General features: G+C 39.2%; 1 protein-coding gene across 1 annotated transcript; it reads right to left on the reverse strand.

Moving 5' to 3' along the window:
• Positions 1-264: 264 nt before the first annotated feature.
• On the reverse strand, positions 265-10425 carry LOC145104827 (very-long-chain 3-oxoacyl-CoA reductase 1-like). The gene is made up of 3 exons (XM_079041999.1): positions 9940-10425; positions 9799-9905; positions 265-451 (listed from the first exon to the last, which is right to left on the reverse strand). Exons 1-3 carry the CDS (start codon positions 10423-10425, stop codon positions 265-267), a joined length of 780 nt encoding a protein of 259 aa, XP_078898125.1.
• Between the last annotated feature and the right edge of the window lie 2689 nt (positions 10426-13114).

Below are 13114 nucleotides of genomic sequence, written 5' to 3' on the forward strand. Positions count from 1 at the left end.
GCACATCACCACAGTTGGAGCCCCAAACCACCGGAGCAACCACCTCGTGTCCATCCTAGCACCGGGTGCGTGTTGTCGTCGTTCGCTTGGAAGACCGCCATTCAAGCATTCATTCACAACCTGACGACCATCCAGCTGTCTGCCGCGGATAAGAAACGATGGTGGGTCGTAAACCACCGAGGTTGCTGTCCCTGTTGCGCTGAAACGGTGGGAAATGCATTCGTTGCCGCCGCCATCCGTTCGTTGGCGACTAATGGCCAAACCCTAGTCGTCGCTGCTGTTATCGCCTCTAGACGCCTCGGTTGCTGCTAGTACTGTTTCGTTTAACGCCATCCGCCGCCAAGGGCCACCGCTGCTGCCGTCAACGTCGTTGTTGTGGTCGCCTTCGTCCCGCCGCCGCCTACAGCCGCTTGTTGTCGTGGTTCCGTCGCCACCAGCTACCATGAGGTGGCTGTGTGTGTGTGTGTGTATTTTTAAGTATTTAGGTGTGTATATGTGGGTTGTGTAATTTTGGAATCAATAATGGGCCACCACCACTACCGTGAGGTGGTGGCTGCCACCTCCAACCACCGCCTGCCGCCATAGTACGGTTGTGTGTGTGTGTGTTAGTTTTATGTGAGTGTGTGTGTTATTTGAGATTTCATTGTTGTAATTGTAATTTTATCGTAATAGTGAAAAGAAGAACCCAAATCACCACCGTAGAGTGGTGGTTGCCGCCACCGGCCGCTGTGTCGGGTGGCGGTGTGCTTTGTTTGCATTTGGACCTCGGTTGGGGGATGTTTGGAAAATGTGGGATCAATGAAACCCTAGTGGACCCAATGGAACCCTAATGAGCCAATAAAGCCCAATGTGACCCAATAGCCCAACTAATCAATTAAATGGGCTAGTATTGGGTAGGAAACCTTAATTAGGGTTTGGAAAACCCTAATGGCTTAAAACCCTAATTTTGGGAATTGATCGGGACACGCACGAGAATTATTAAATAACCTAAAATAATAATTAATAATCATTGGCAAACTAGCTTAAGGCAATAATGGACTTAATGGATTAAGTCCTTAATGGGTTAAGTAAGAAACACTTAACCTTAATCATCATTTCATCAGAAAACCCTAATCTCACTCGGGCCTTGAATTAGGCCTTCTTATTGGGCTTTGGAAATTGAATTATTAATGGACCATCCAAGAATGATTATATGGACTAGAATATGTTAATGGGCTTTAGGGTAAGGCCCATATGAAGGGTTAGGCCCAATTTGGAAAATTGGGCCATAGATGGGCCATAATTGGGCCTTTATGATTATGTAATTTTGGGTCATTGGAATTGGATTGGAATAATTGGATGGGCCTTAAGGAAAGACCATGAAGAGGTCTGGGCCCAATTTGGAAAGTTGGGCCATATGTTGGGCGTGGGCCCATTACTTGACTAATATGCCTATGTAGTGTGAGTTGGGCCTTAGGCTTGGAACCCAATTATTAATTGGGTGTTGTTTGATGTTGACAGTTCGGGAATCTGTCAACCAGCAGCTGGAGTGGTATCTGCAGAACGTCAGCAATGCTAGGTGAGTTATCTTCACTATACTAAGGGGTCTAAGGCACCAAGGCCGACCCATTTGATATGTTATCTTGAGCTGTGTTAGATGCTGAGTATTACTTAGTGTTGCATACTAGTGGTTATGCCTGTTAGGTAGATCTGTAAGACTACCTGTGATGTTATATGATTATTGCATGCTCGATCATTATGTTATATGTGTTTGCTATATGGGATGGGTTGAGGTTGTACTGCTCTGTGCGGTAGCCAACAAACCTTGGGAGCATTCCAGTTACGGGCTAAGGGAGACTTGTACTGTGGGCTCGGGAGCATTCCAGTTACGGGCTAAGGGAGACTCGTACTGTGGGCTCGGGGGTATTACAGTCTGTAGGGCTGTGGACCCGTTATGTGTTGTTCTGTTCAGTTGTGATGATATGTTATTTGTTCATGTGTTATTGGACTGTATGTGTATCGGTATTTTGGGGGTAACTAACTAAGCCTTCGTGCTTACATTTATTGATTATTGTTTCAAGTGCAGCGAATGACCGGAGGAAGGCAAAGGCGTGATCGTACAACTCCTCATTTTCATGGGTTTTATGATTTGATTCTAGGGATACTCTGATGTTTAAACTATTTTGAAACCAAACTATAATAACTTAACGGTTTAAAAATGTATTAAAAAGTTTTAATTTGGCTTGATTTTTATGGCTGTTACATAATACCTACTATTGTTTAGGATAAGTTCAAAGTACAAGGAAGTACTCTTTGACTTTTCCCATAAAGCATGACAACATTATGACACTTCAGGTCACTATTCATGCTTTATGTCACTCTTCACATCAGCCCTAGTCTTCTCATTGTACCCTCACTCTTCCTCAACAAGTTTCCTTAATGCCATACACACAAAGAGTTAATACTCCCCACATCCTTTAGAGCTCATTCACTTCCACAAAAAGCAAACATCTTTCTCTCTTTCTCTTTTCCTCTCTAAGAACTCGAGATTTCAAGGCTGATCTTTAGCCTCTCATCCACTTCTGGTAAGTAACTTCATCCTACTCTTGAATATTCAACACTCCTTCACCCAAACCACGGATTTCTTACACAAATATCGACATACTTGTTCTTAGGACCTTCAAATCTTCAAGCATTCTTCAAGTGTTCTTGACTTAGAAACCACTTTTCTTCAACATCCATCTCAGGGAATCACTCAATGTGAGTTCATACCCCTACATTTTCATGCTTTCTTCGAGTTTTAGGGGGGGGGGGGAATACAAGCTAAATCATCTTAACATAACTTAAACTCACACATCATCTTTTCTCAGAAAAGTTGGATTCTACGTACGGACTGTTTTGACCATCTTAAACTTAATGGTTTTCAAAACTGTTTAATATAAAAGTAGTTCAATTTTCTATCTTTAAAATGACTACTTGCACATCTCCATACGATTTTTCTACAATTTATGGCGATTTTTACAAAACTACTTATCATTTCAGCAACAATTTCGGACCAGCCTGTGAAGTCGAACGTTTTCGCACAAGTTAAATGTCACTAAAAATCATAATAAAAATTATGAACAATCTAGACACAATTTCTAAACTCTCAGAATTTACGGATTCTGATTTTGACCTTCAATGATTTTTCTATAATTTTTACAAGATCAGGAACATAAAAGTTAAACTAGACAATCAGTTGACAAATTCATTTACACTTTGTAATATGCTGAGCAAGGTGTTTTCTATGTTATGTACATACTTGCTGTTTACATTTCATGTTCTTTACCTTAGTATAAAGGGTTACGTCATATACAAAAAGGATTTTCCTACCACAACAAAACATTTGATAAGCTATAATAGGTATAGTTTATGTTCCATTTTCACAACGAACATATTATGGAAGGTTTCATTTCCACAAAAAGGGATTTTCACTTCACACAACACGTAAACTCATTAACGTAAATTGTGAGACATTACTTCATTGTACTCACTGAGTACAGGTTAAAATTCCTGTAAGTTATAACCAGAGTCTCTTGTAGGGTGAGCGTGATAGTTATATATAGATCTATATTGGGATTGACACCCCACACCTTGCTGCTAGCTACAGTGGGATCTGCAGGTCTACGGGTGACAAATGTCATAACTTTCCGACGTCCGAAAAACGTCGTAGCAGGTTCAATTAGTCATAGCATGGTTATAGCGACTCACATAGGGAGTTAACGAAACTTAAAGTTTACGGGGATTTACAAATCAAAAAGGGCTTTATGTCGATTTAAAGCCACATTTACAACTATAAGTATGGATATTCCTTGTACATTTCAGTCTTTGGTTATTAAGACTACATAACATTTTATAAGGAAAATATTGGATTTTTCTTGAGTATTCATTTCAACTACAAACGAAAGTATTCAAACTCTTCATATAAAAACTTATGAACTCACCAACTTAATTATTGACACTCTTTCAAAACTAGTTGTATTCTCAGGAAATCAATGAAACCAGGTAACCACAAGCTTTTGAGGATGGAACGCTACGACGTTAAACAATTATTTTGACATCATTTTGTAGTCAATTTGGAAACATGTAACACTTGAAACTATGTAAATTTTTTGATTATATTTATGATTGGTTGTATGTACCGTGATCACTATTATACTCATTGTTATGATGCTATACATGAAGTCCGCCACCCCCAGACGTTTCCGCCATCCTTTGTTTGGGGGTGCGACAGATTGGTATCAGAGCATTGTTTATAGTGAAATAAGTATATCGAACCACATAAGATATACAACTATAAATACATTGGGACTAAAAGTCTCTGATTTAAACATTTTCAAATAACTATACTCTTAGAAATGAAATAGTTTCTTGTTAAAAAGTATGAGTACATGCAAACACGATAGTATAGTGTCATATCTAGGACGATACAAAAGTAAAATGAGGAGTTGGACACTACGGGTAGACCATGGGATATGTAATCACACTTGGGATGAATATAGCTTGATCAACTATATTTATCCGAGGTGTGACTAATGTATGTCGGGGAATGGTCGTAGTGAGCAACAAGCCTAAAAACTTCCCATACAAGAAAATCGCTTAGAACCAAACATAACATTTAAATACTATAGGAGTATTTTGTCGTACTATAACTTATGTGAAAACTAAACAGATCTTTGCTAGTAGGTCTATAATCACTAAGTGGATATGCTAATGTTATATATAACTTAGATGCCATAGACTTAGAATCTGTGATCCTTGCTTTACTTCCTGTTCCTTTTTTGGTTGTGGTCTTAGAGTAGGATCACTTATTCGAAGGTCTATCATATCTTTTGGTTGAATATAGAACTGGTATGCACTATGTCATTATAGAAGTAACTAATGAGGATCAAACCCCTATAAGTATTTCTAGGAATATGACTATTATATGCCTCTTACCCCTCTTATTCTCGCACGAACATCATGGCAAGATTCTACTTACCACGCGACCCCTACTTTCCGAACTCGAGAAAGGATGGGTGGTTACGAGAAGAACCAGAAGAGGATCCCAAGGAGGTGTTCGAGGAAGAGACCGAAGGAGATCCCAATGAGGAACCCGAAGAAGATGAAGAGGAAGACGAGGAAGAGTCAGAAGAGGAGTCGGAGGTCATCAACCCTCCGTACATAGCCAGGGATCTCGCGAACTGTTTCGACTACATCGGACATGTGCCCCGTTCGGCAACAGTGGTCGAGGGGTGTAGACGTCATCGGCGACAACGGTCACCATTTGGAGACCAACGAGGTTACTATGACCTCAACCACGGGGGACCGGCTGACAGAGCCCTTCTGGTGATGACCCAGCAGATCATGAACATCGGGGATCAAAACAGGGAGACTACAAATTGAGTTCGGGAGCCGCGTTCTGCTACAGACGCTACCATTTCACGAACCCGGGACATGGAAAGAGACTGCTATTTCGGGGACCGACTTCTTAAGGACCTTATCGCCGCTCGTGCGGAGGCAAAGGAGTATCAGGATAGATACTCGGCAGTCGAAGAAGGAGTGGATGCAGCCGAGCGTAGGTTGGCAGGACTACAGGGCGCATTGACTTCACCTCAAGCACCATCGGGGACGGATCATCGTGAGTAGAGTTCATGCTACTCACACGACCTCACAGATTAGGTTTATGAGTATGCGTGGGTGCTTCTCTTCTCGATGTGTAGGCTCAACCCCGCGATTTAGTGATTACACTAGTCGAGGGATTTATTTGATGTCAGAACTTTTCCTTACAATGACGTGATGTAGACTTGCATCAAGGTCAAATTTTCTATGAAACTATATGAACTAGAATTATATCAATGAAGTGGGCATGCATATTATTTCATTGGGAACAGTACTACTAAAATTCATAAGTTTATTATATATAGACTTTCATTATGAATTGTTTTCAGAACATCATAAAAATCGGAACACGATACACTTAAAACTAAGATAAACTTAGTTAGATAACTCGCAAAGTATAGACATTTCTAAAGACGCATGATCATCTCACCTTTTTAAACATTACGGGTGAAAGGTGCCTTCTTCGTAGACCTATAGGGTGCGATCATACCAGCACTAATGCACCTGATCCCATCAAAACTCCTCAGCTAAGTGTGTTTGGGCAAAGATAGTAACTAGGATGGGAAAATTTAACATTCGTAAAACACCTACTTCTACCCATTACCATAACTTCATCACAAGAAATGTTTAGCAGGAACATCGAGAATAGTTCAGTAAAGTGCGAAATTTATATGTGTGTATATAAATTGTAAGGATATAACTAGAGATAATCATCCCCACTCACGAAATCGTTTCTCGCCATGCAATAGAGTTATGTCTTCACAAGGAGGTAACCAGCCAACTAGCAAGGCATCAATTCTGCAGATAGACTCTACTACCTTTCAAGCTGCGGTCACGGCAGCCGTAACAACCGTCATGACGTAACTCAATCCTAACAACGCCAGCAGAGACAGAGGCGGTGCCGACAATACTAACTGCAGTAACAATCAAGAACACCAACGGGTGTCTACCAACAAAGACGCCTTAGACCCCAAACCTAAGACCAAGAACGGAAGTTTTGGAACAAAAAGGAGCGCAACCTATCTCAAAAACTCGCTAAAAAACAACAATCCGTGGGTGTCCCTGCAATTACAACAACAGTCACGACACATGCCTCGACATCAGCCACAACATCTATCACTCAAGCACCGACCAGACAATATATTGGAACACTTCCAAAGTGTACCAAGTGTAACTACCATCACAAAGGAGTTTTCCGGGTGTTGCACTGTAAAAACTACAACAGAAACGGGCATACTACCCGCTTCTACAGGACTCAGACCCAACACATCGCTTCAACCACCAATACCGGTGTAAGTCCAGTATGCCACCTATGCAATGAAGCGGGACACTTCAAGAGGGATTGTCCAACCGAGCGGAATGACGGAGGAGCAGGAGGAGTGTGACAACCGAACCAACAGAAGCACCAAGGAACCTTCTTAGGACTTTTGGGAATGTTTCAAAACCAAGAACATTTAAGTACCATATGTTTATAATGTACGTGGTATGTTGCTAAGATTACCGTCTTTTAAAGAGTAGTTAAAATACTCTCTCGTTCAATCAAATCAAAACACTTATATACATCGAGCGATCATAGAAAAACTGGTTAGGGATCATAATATGATGTATTATCACTACCTACCAGAACACATTTACTATCAGTACTAGTTGTTGCGATACGAAATCATCTGTAGTAATAATAACATCGACCAAAACAGAACATACTGACAAGAAGCACAGGATGCTCTATCTCCCTAACAAATATTTCGTTCGAATACAACTTAACACATGTTTTACTAGGAAGATCCGATGTCGTCATTTGATATGGATTGGTTTGGTCCTCACCTTACCAATTGCATGTGCTACGAGAAGACCCTTCACCTACCCAAATGAATATTGAAACCCTCGTCCCTCATAACCACAAATCCGACACGGACCTTCGGGCCATCCCTCGTTACGAAACCCCGAAGCACTCACTAGAGGAGTATTATACCTTCCGAAACCTTTCCAAAGTATTCCCAACAGACCCTTCGAGAATATCACTCGTATAGCAGGGCAAGATCAAGCACGGAGACTTAGGACGAATGCGTTAACCTATCACTACTATGGGTATACGCGAGGGCAGTATATAATTAAGATTCTACGAACGTGGGATGTGTGTTTCCACCCCATTTCCTATTCCTTGTCTGGTTGTGGACTTGGGGGCAGAGTCACCCGTCCGACTGTCTTACCAATCTTAATTATATACGACATGTATGCACAAGAAAATGATAGATAGACCAGGTATGAGTCCTATCATGAACTTCGAGACAAAGCCACCCTGGACTACGAGTGGATGTCCTACCATTTGAATGAGTCTAGTCAAGCAAACCGAACCCATATGTTCCCTACCGATCTAAACAGCAGACGAGATGGTGGAAATCCGCTGGAACGACAAGCGGGGATCAAAACTCACTTAGAGAGAGAAGCAAGAAAACGCGCTCCAAACACTAAATCAGGCCTTGTGCAGCGCTCCGATTTTATCCTTACCAAGAGGAGCCGAAGACCCGGTGACCTACCGTAATGCAACGACCCTAGACCTTAGGTGTGCGTTGATGCGACGAGGAGGAGTCATTACTTATGTCTCAAGATGGAAAAAGACGCACGAGGTCGGCTAGGCCACACATGATCTCGAACTAGGAGCGTTAGTATTCGCCCTAGAGGTCTGGAGGCACTATCTTTACGGCGCAAAAATGCACAATTTTCATCGGACATAAGAGCCTTCAGTACATCCTCGACCAAAAGGAACTTGACATGAAGCAAAGAAGATGGGTAGAACTACTAAATGAATACGAGTATGAGATTCGCCATTATCCGGGCAAGGCCAATCTAGCAGCAGATGCCTCGAGCAGAAAGGAATACTCGGGCCGTCGAGTGAAGTCATTATCAATGACAATCCATTCACACCCGTCTGTACAAATCAGAGAAGCTCAGCGGGAAGCCTTGAAAACAGAGAATGTGATAGGTGAGGTATTAAGAGGAATGGATAAGAACCTAGAAGTCAAGGACGACGGAGCTCGTTATCTCGTGAATTGGATCTGGATACCGAAGTTCGATGGATTCAGAGACATCGTCATGAACGAAGCACACAAAACTCGATACCCCGTACATCCCGGTTCAATCAAGATGTACCTAAACCTTAAGAAACTCTGCTGGTGGTCAAACATGAAAGCCGAAATTGCTACCTATGTGGGCAAGCGACTAACTTGTGCCAAGGTCAAGGTAGAATACCAGAAGCCTTAGGGTTTACCATAACAACCAGTGATACCCGCATGAAAGTGGGAGCGGATAACCATGGATTTCATAACCAAGATACCCACATCTTTTCCCCAACACATGAAGTCCCAGTCGGAATGCTAATTTCGGGACGAAATTCCTTCTAACGGGGGGATGATGTGACAACCGTCAATTTTTGGTCAAGCTAAAGTAAAACAAAGATAAACAAGTCAAACCGGTCAACCCAACTAACCCTTGTATATTAGAGTTTACAATATGTTTACTATTGTATATTGGATTTTTCTTGAGTATTCATTTCAACTACAAACGAAAGTATTCAAACTTTTCATATAAAAGCTTATGAACTCACCAACTTAATTGTTGACACTCTTTCAAAACTACTTGTATTCTCAGGAAATCAATGAAACCAGGTAACCACAAGCTTTTGAGGATGGAATGCTACGGCGTTAAACAATTATTTTGACATCATGTTGTAATCAATTTGGAAACATGTAACACTTGAAACTATGTAACTTTTTTTATTATATTTATGATTGGTTGTATGTACCGTGATCACTATTATAGTCGTTGTTATGATGCTATACATGAAGTCCGCCACCTCCGGACGTTTCCGCAATCCTTGGTTTGGGGGTGTGACAGTCACTACGTATTTTTCTATTAAAATTAAGTCACTATATTTTCGATTTATTACAATTTTGACTAGTTGACCGATTTGCTTTAGGTCATCCAGCTGCCACTGCTGACGTGACATGATGATGTGTCAGAAGCGAAAAAAATGGCGCAAAGGACATTGTTTTCATTTTTTTTCGCGATTTTGACACTAAGTTTTCAATCTTTTCCAATTTTAACTCTAAGTTTTCTCTTTTCTCCAATTTACAACATAAATGAAATAAACATATGCAAATACATAATTGCTCCATTTACCTTATAATATAATAAAATATATGTAAAAACATTCCTTCAATTACAACTCTTGTTACCAAACTCGTATCTATCACATTCACTTTCATCACATTAATCCAAACTCGTATCTATCACATTCACTTTCATCACATTCATCCAAACTTCTTCTTCAACCTCATGAAAAAACCTAGCCGCAAGATAAGTCAGCCCAACATTATTCACCAAAATTCCCACGTCCAGTTGTTCACCATAAATCACCTTTTGCATCTCCCTAACTCCAACCACCATATTCTTGCCGGAAAAATCCATAGTGAAAATCTTGATCTTGGTGTTTGGGTGCACCGATACAATCTCATCAAAAACGTATTTAAGCTTGGATAGGTTTCTGCTAACCAAGATTAGGTGAAGACCCTTTTGAGCTAGTTGGAAGGCAAAGGCTTTACCGATGCCGCCGATTTCTCCGGTGATGATAGCCCATGAACCGTTGTTTTTTAGGTTCTTAGGTGGTTGGAAGAAAATGATGAAAACCCATTTGATGAGAGTCGTAATGAGTTTGAAAATAGAAAGAAAACCAAGTACAAAAAATAGAGCAATTATGTCTTTGCATATGTTTATTTCATTTATATTCTTTTTTAATCTATTGTACATATATTTTATTATATTATATTGTAAAGGGAGCAATTATGTATTTGCATATTTTAATGTCATTTATGTTGCAAATTGGAGAAAAGCGAAAAAATAGTGTCAAAATTGGAAAAGATTGAAAGTTATTGACTTTTGTGTTATTTACCTAATAGGTTCGGTTAGGTTATATATGGTTCGGTTTCATACAAAAACCAAAACCGAACCATTAGCAATCGGTTAATGAAAATAAAAAACAGCACCTCCATTTTTAGTTATGGTTCGATTTTATTGGTTTGGGTATATCAGTTAAGTCGGTTAGGTTTTTCTAGTTATGATGCTCATCCCTACTAGACAACTTAAGAATGCGATGCGATGGAAGGTGAAGTAATCATACCTTCAACAAAACCAATTTTGTTTTTAGCAGAGATCAGCATGGAACGCTTCCAAGAAGCAAATCCAATGCCATTGAAGATAGTTGAAACTAGTACACAACTAGGATTGCCAAAAGATCCAATGAAAAAAGGTCTCGAAAAAACTAATTGAATCAGATGTCATTGTATCACTAATGCTAGATGTAGACATTATTAATGGCGAAAAGAAGAAGATGCGGATCGAAATTCGGAATAAATGAAAAATTAAGATCTAAAAAGATTGTTGATACCATGTTGTGAAGTATGAGCTTTGAAAGAAAATAACAGAACTTGAAATGATTTCTCTGTAATTAATTATGCACTGATGATATATATATATATATATATATATATATATATATATATATATATATATATATATAATTTAATAACCATTTAGCCCCAAATGCTGAATTTTAAGAGGTATAACCCTTAATGCATCATGTACAACAATTTTATGCATTCCAGGAAAATCAAATCTTATCCTTGTCAATAATTGATTTAGTCAAAATTAAACAAACGTTCCCTCAAATTCAGCCAATTTAGTCGGTCAAAACCAATTGAATCTGTTAGATCAACGTTATATAGTATCTCAGCCAATTTGAATTGCTCATCCCCAGGTTCCATCGCCACCTTCACAGCTGAAAATCATCATCATAAACCACAACGCCTTCTCCAACTATCTCTCTCAATTCAGGTTGGCTCAATTAGGCTCTACACAGATGTTGATTTTTTTTTAAACTAGGCGGCCGATTGAGTTTGGATTTCATCATTTATCTGCAGATTGGATTTTTATCTTCTTTTATTAGTAGATTTATCCCTTGATTTCAGTAGAAATTTTTTAAGTTTGAATCACTTTCAGCCAAATGAATCGGTCAAAGACGAGATACTATTATATAAGTTAATCTCCTCTTCGTCAATCTCTTCGTCTCCCTCTTTCTCTATATCTACAAGTTTTCTCTATATCTACAAGAAACACGCCTTCTCTTCTGTCCTTCAACTCCCCCCTCTCTCTTAAATACTCTAAACCCTTAATTTCTTCATTCCTCTACTTACATACATAATCTAATGAAGATTTCTTATTTGTTTCAGGTTTTATTCGGAAAAAGGATGGCGCTAGCTGCTGTTGATATGTATTTATTCGCCATGTCTTATTATAATTGACAATGGAAGTATACGCAGACCATAATGGAAGGACAATCGCACGACTAGGCACGTCTTATTATATTGGGTTCGTCGATTTCTTCAAATTTCTTATTTGGGACAGTCAATCTTTCAGTATACCTTCTCCTATAGGATATTTGAATAAAAATGGGACACACATAATCGAATTAGTAAAGCATTGCTTTTGTGAGAATATGGTTCTTACATATGCTCCTTCACGTAAGTTCTTTTCACAGAATTCATCATTTTTACGTTGATTTTTTTTCATCTGTGGATTTGGTGATCGGTGTTTCTGGGGTTTGCATGTAACTCACTGAATCCATCACTAATTCATCATGTATGCTTCTTATTTATTTATTTTTTAATTCCATCCGTTTTGCCTTCTATTTGGGTTTTTCCTTATAGGTGAACCACGATGGATTAAGTCAACATTTTGGTTATAGCAATGATTTATATGCCTAGAACAACTATTACCGTTTTCTCCTTTCGAGGTTAATCTCTCCTCTTTCGGCTTCTCAACCAGGTTGCATCTCTATAACTTAAGAACAGACATGAAAACACTAAGGTAAGTTTTTTCTTATTGATTTTATGATCTCGGATAACGACCGCTTGTAAGGTTAGTTTTGTGTCATTTAAGGTAAAATACCTACATCCCCGTGTGTATTTATGGATTTTTATGGCTTCTAATTGTATTCATGCGTTCAGTTGTTGTCCTATGTATGTTTGACAGGTCTTACCTTTTTATGATGGTTGATTTATTGTGGTTTGTTTGCAGTTTCCCCAAAATCAACATCCTACTCATACAAATGATCCTATGTACATATAAGGTTTGAACTTTTAAGCAATTAGATTGTATATTTGATGGAATTTGATGTACCCTCTTGCTAATTCTTGATTTATGGTGTTCTTTTTTTTAGAAAAAATCGTAATAAAACCCACAAATAATCCTGCTGCACACCCTTACTCTCTTTTGTTAAAGATCATCACTAGCCCAATAAAACTAATATTATTATCTAGAAGAAGTTAGCTTGTTCTAGAATGCTCTGGAAGATTCTAGAACATTATGGAAGACTCAAGAATATACTGGAAGAGTCTAGAATACTCTAGAATGACATGGAAGACCCTGGAAGGCTATGGAA

The sequence above is a fragment of the Lactuca virosa genome, chromosome 4, assembly GCF_052849685.1.
Source record: "Lactuca virosa cultivar CGN04683 chromosome 4, Lactuca_virosa_CGN04683_v6, whole genome shotgun sequence".
NCBI classification, from domain to species: Eukaryota; Viridiplantae; Streptophyta; class Magnoliopsida; order Asterales; family Asteraceae; genus Lactuca; species Lactuca virosa.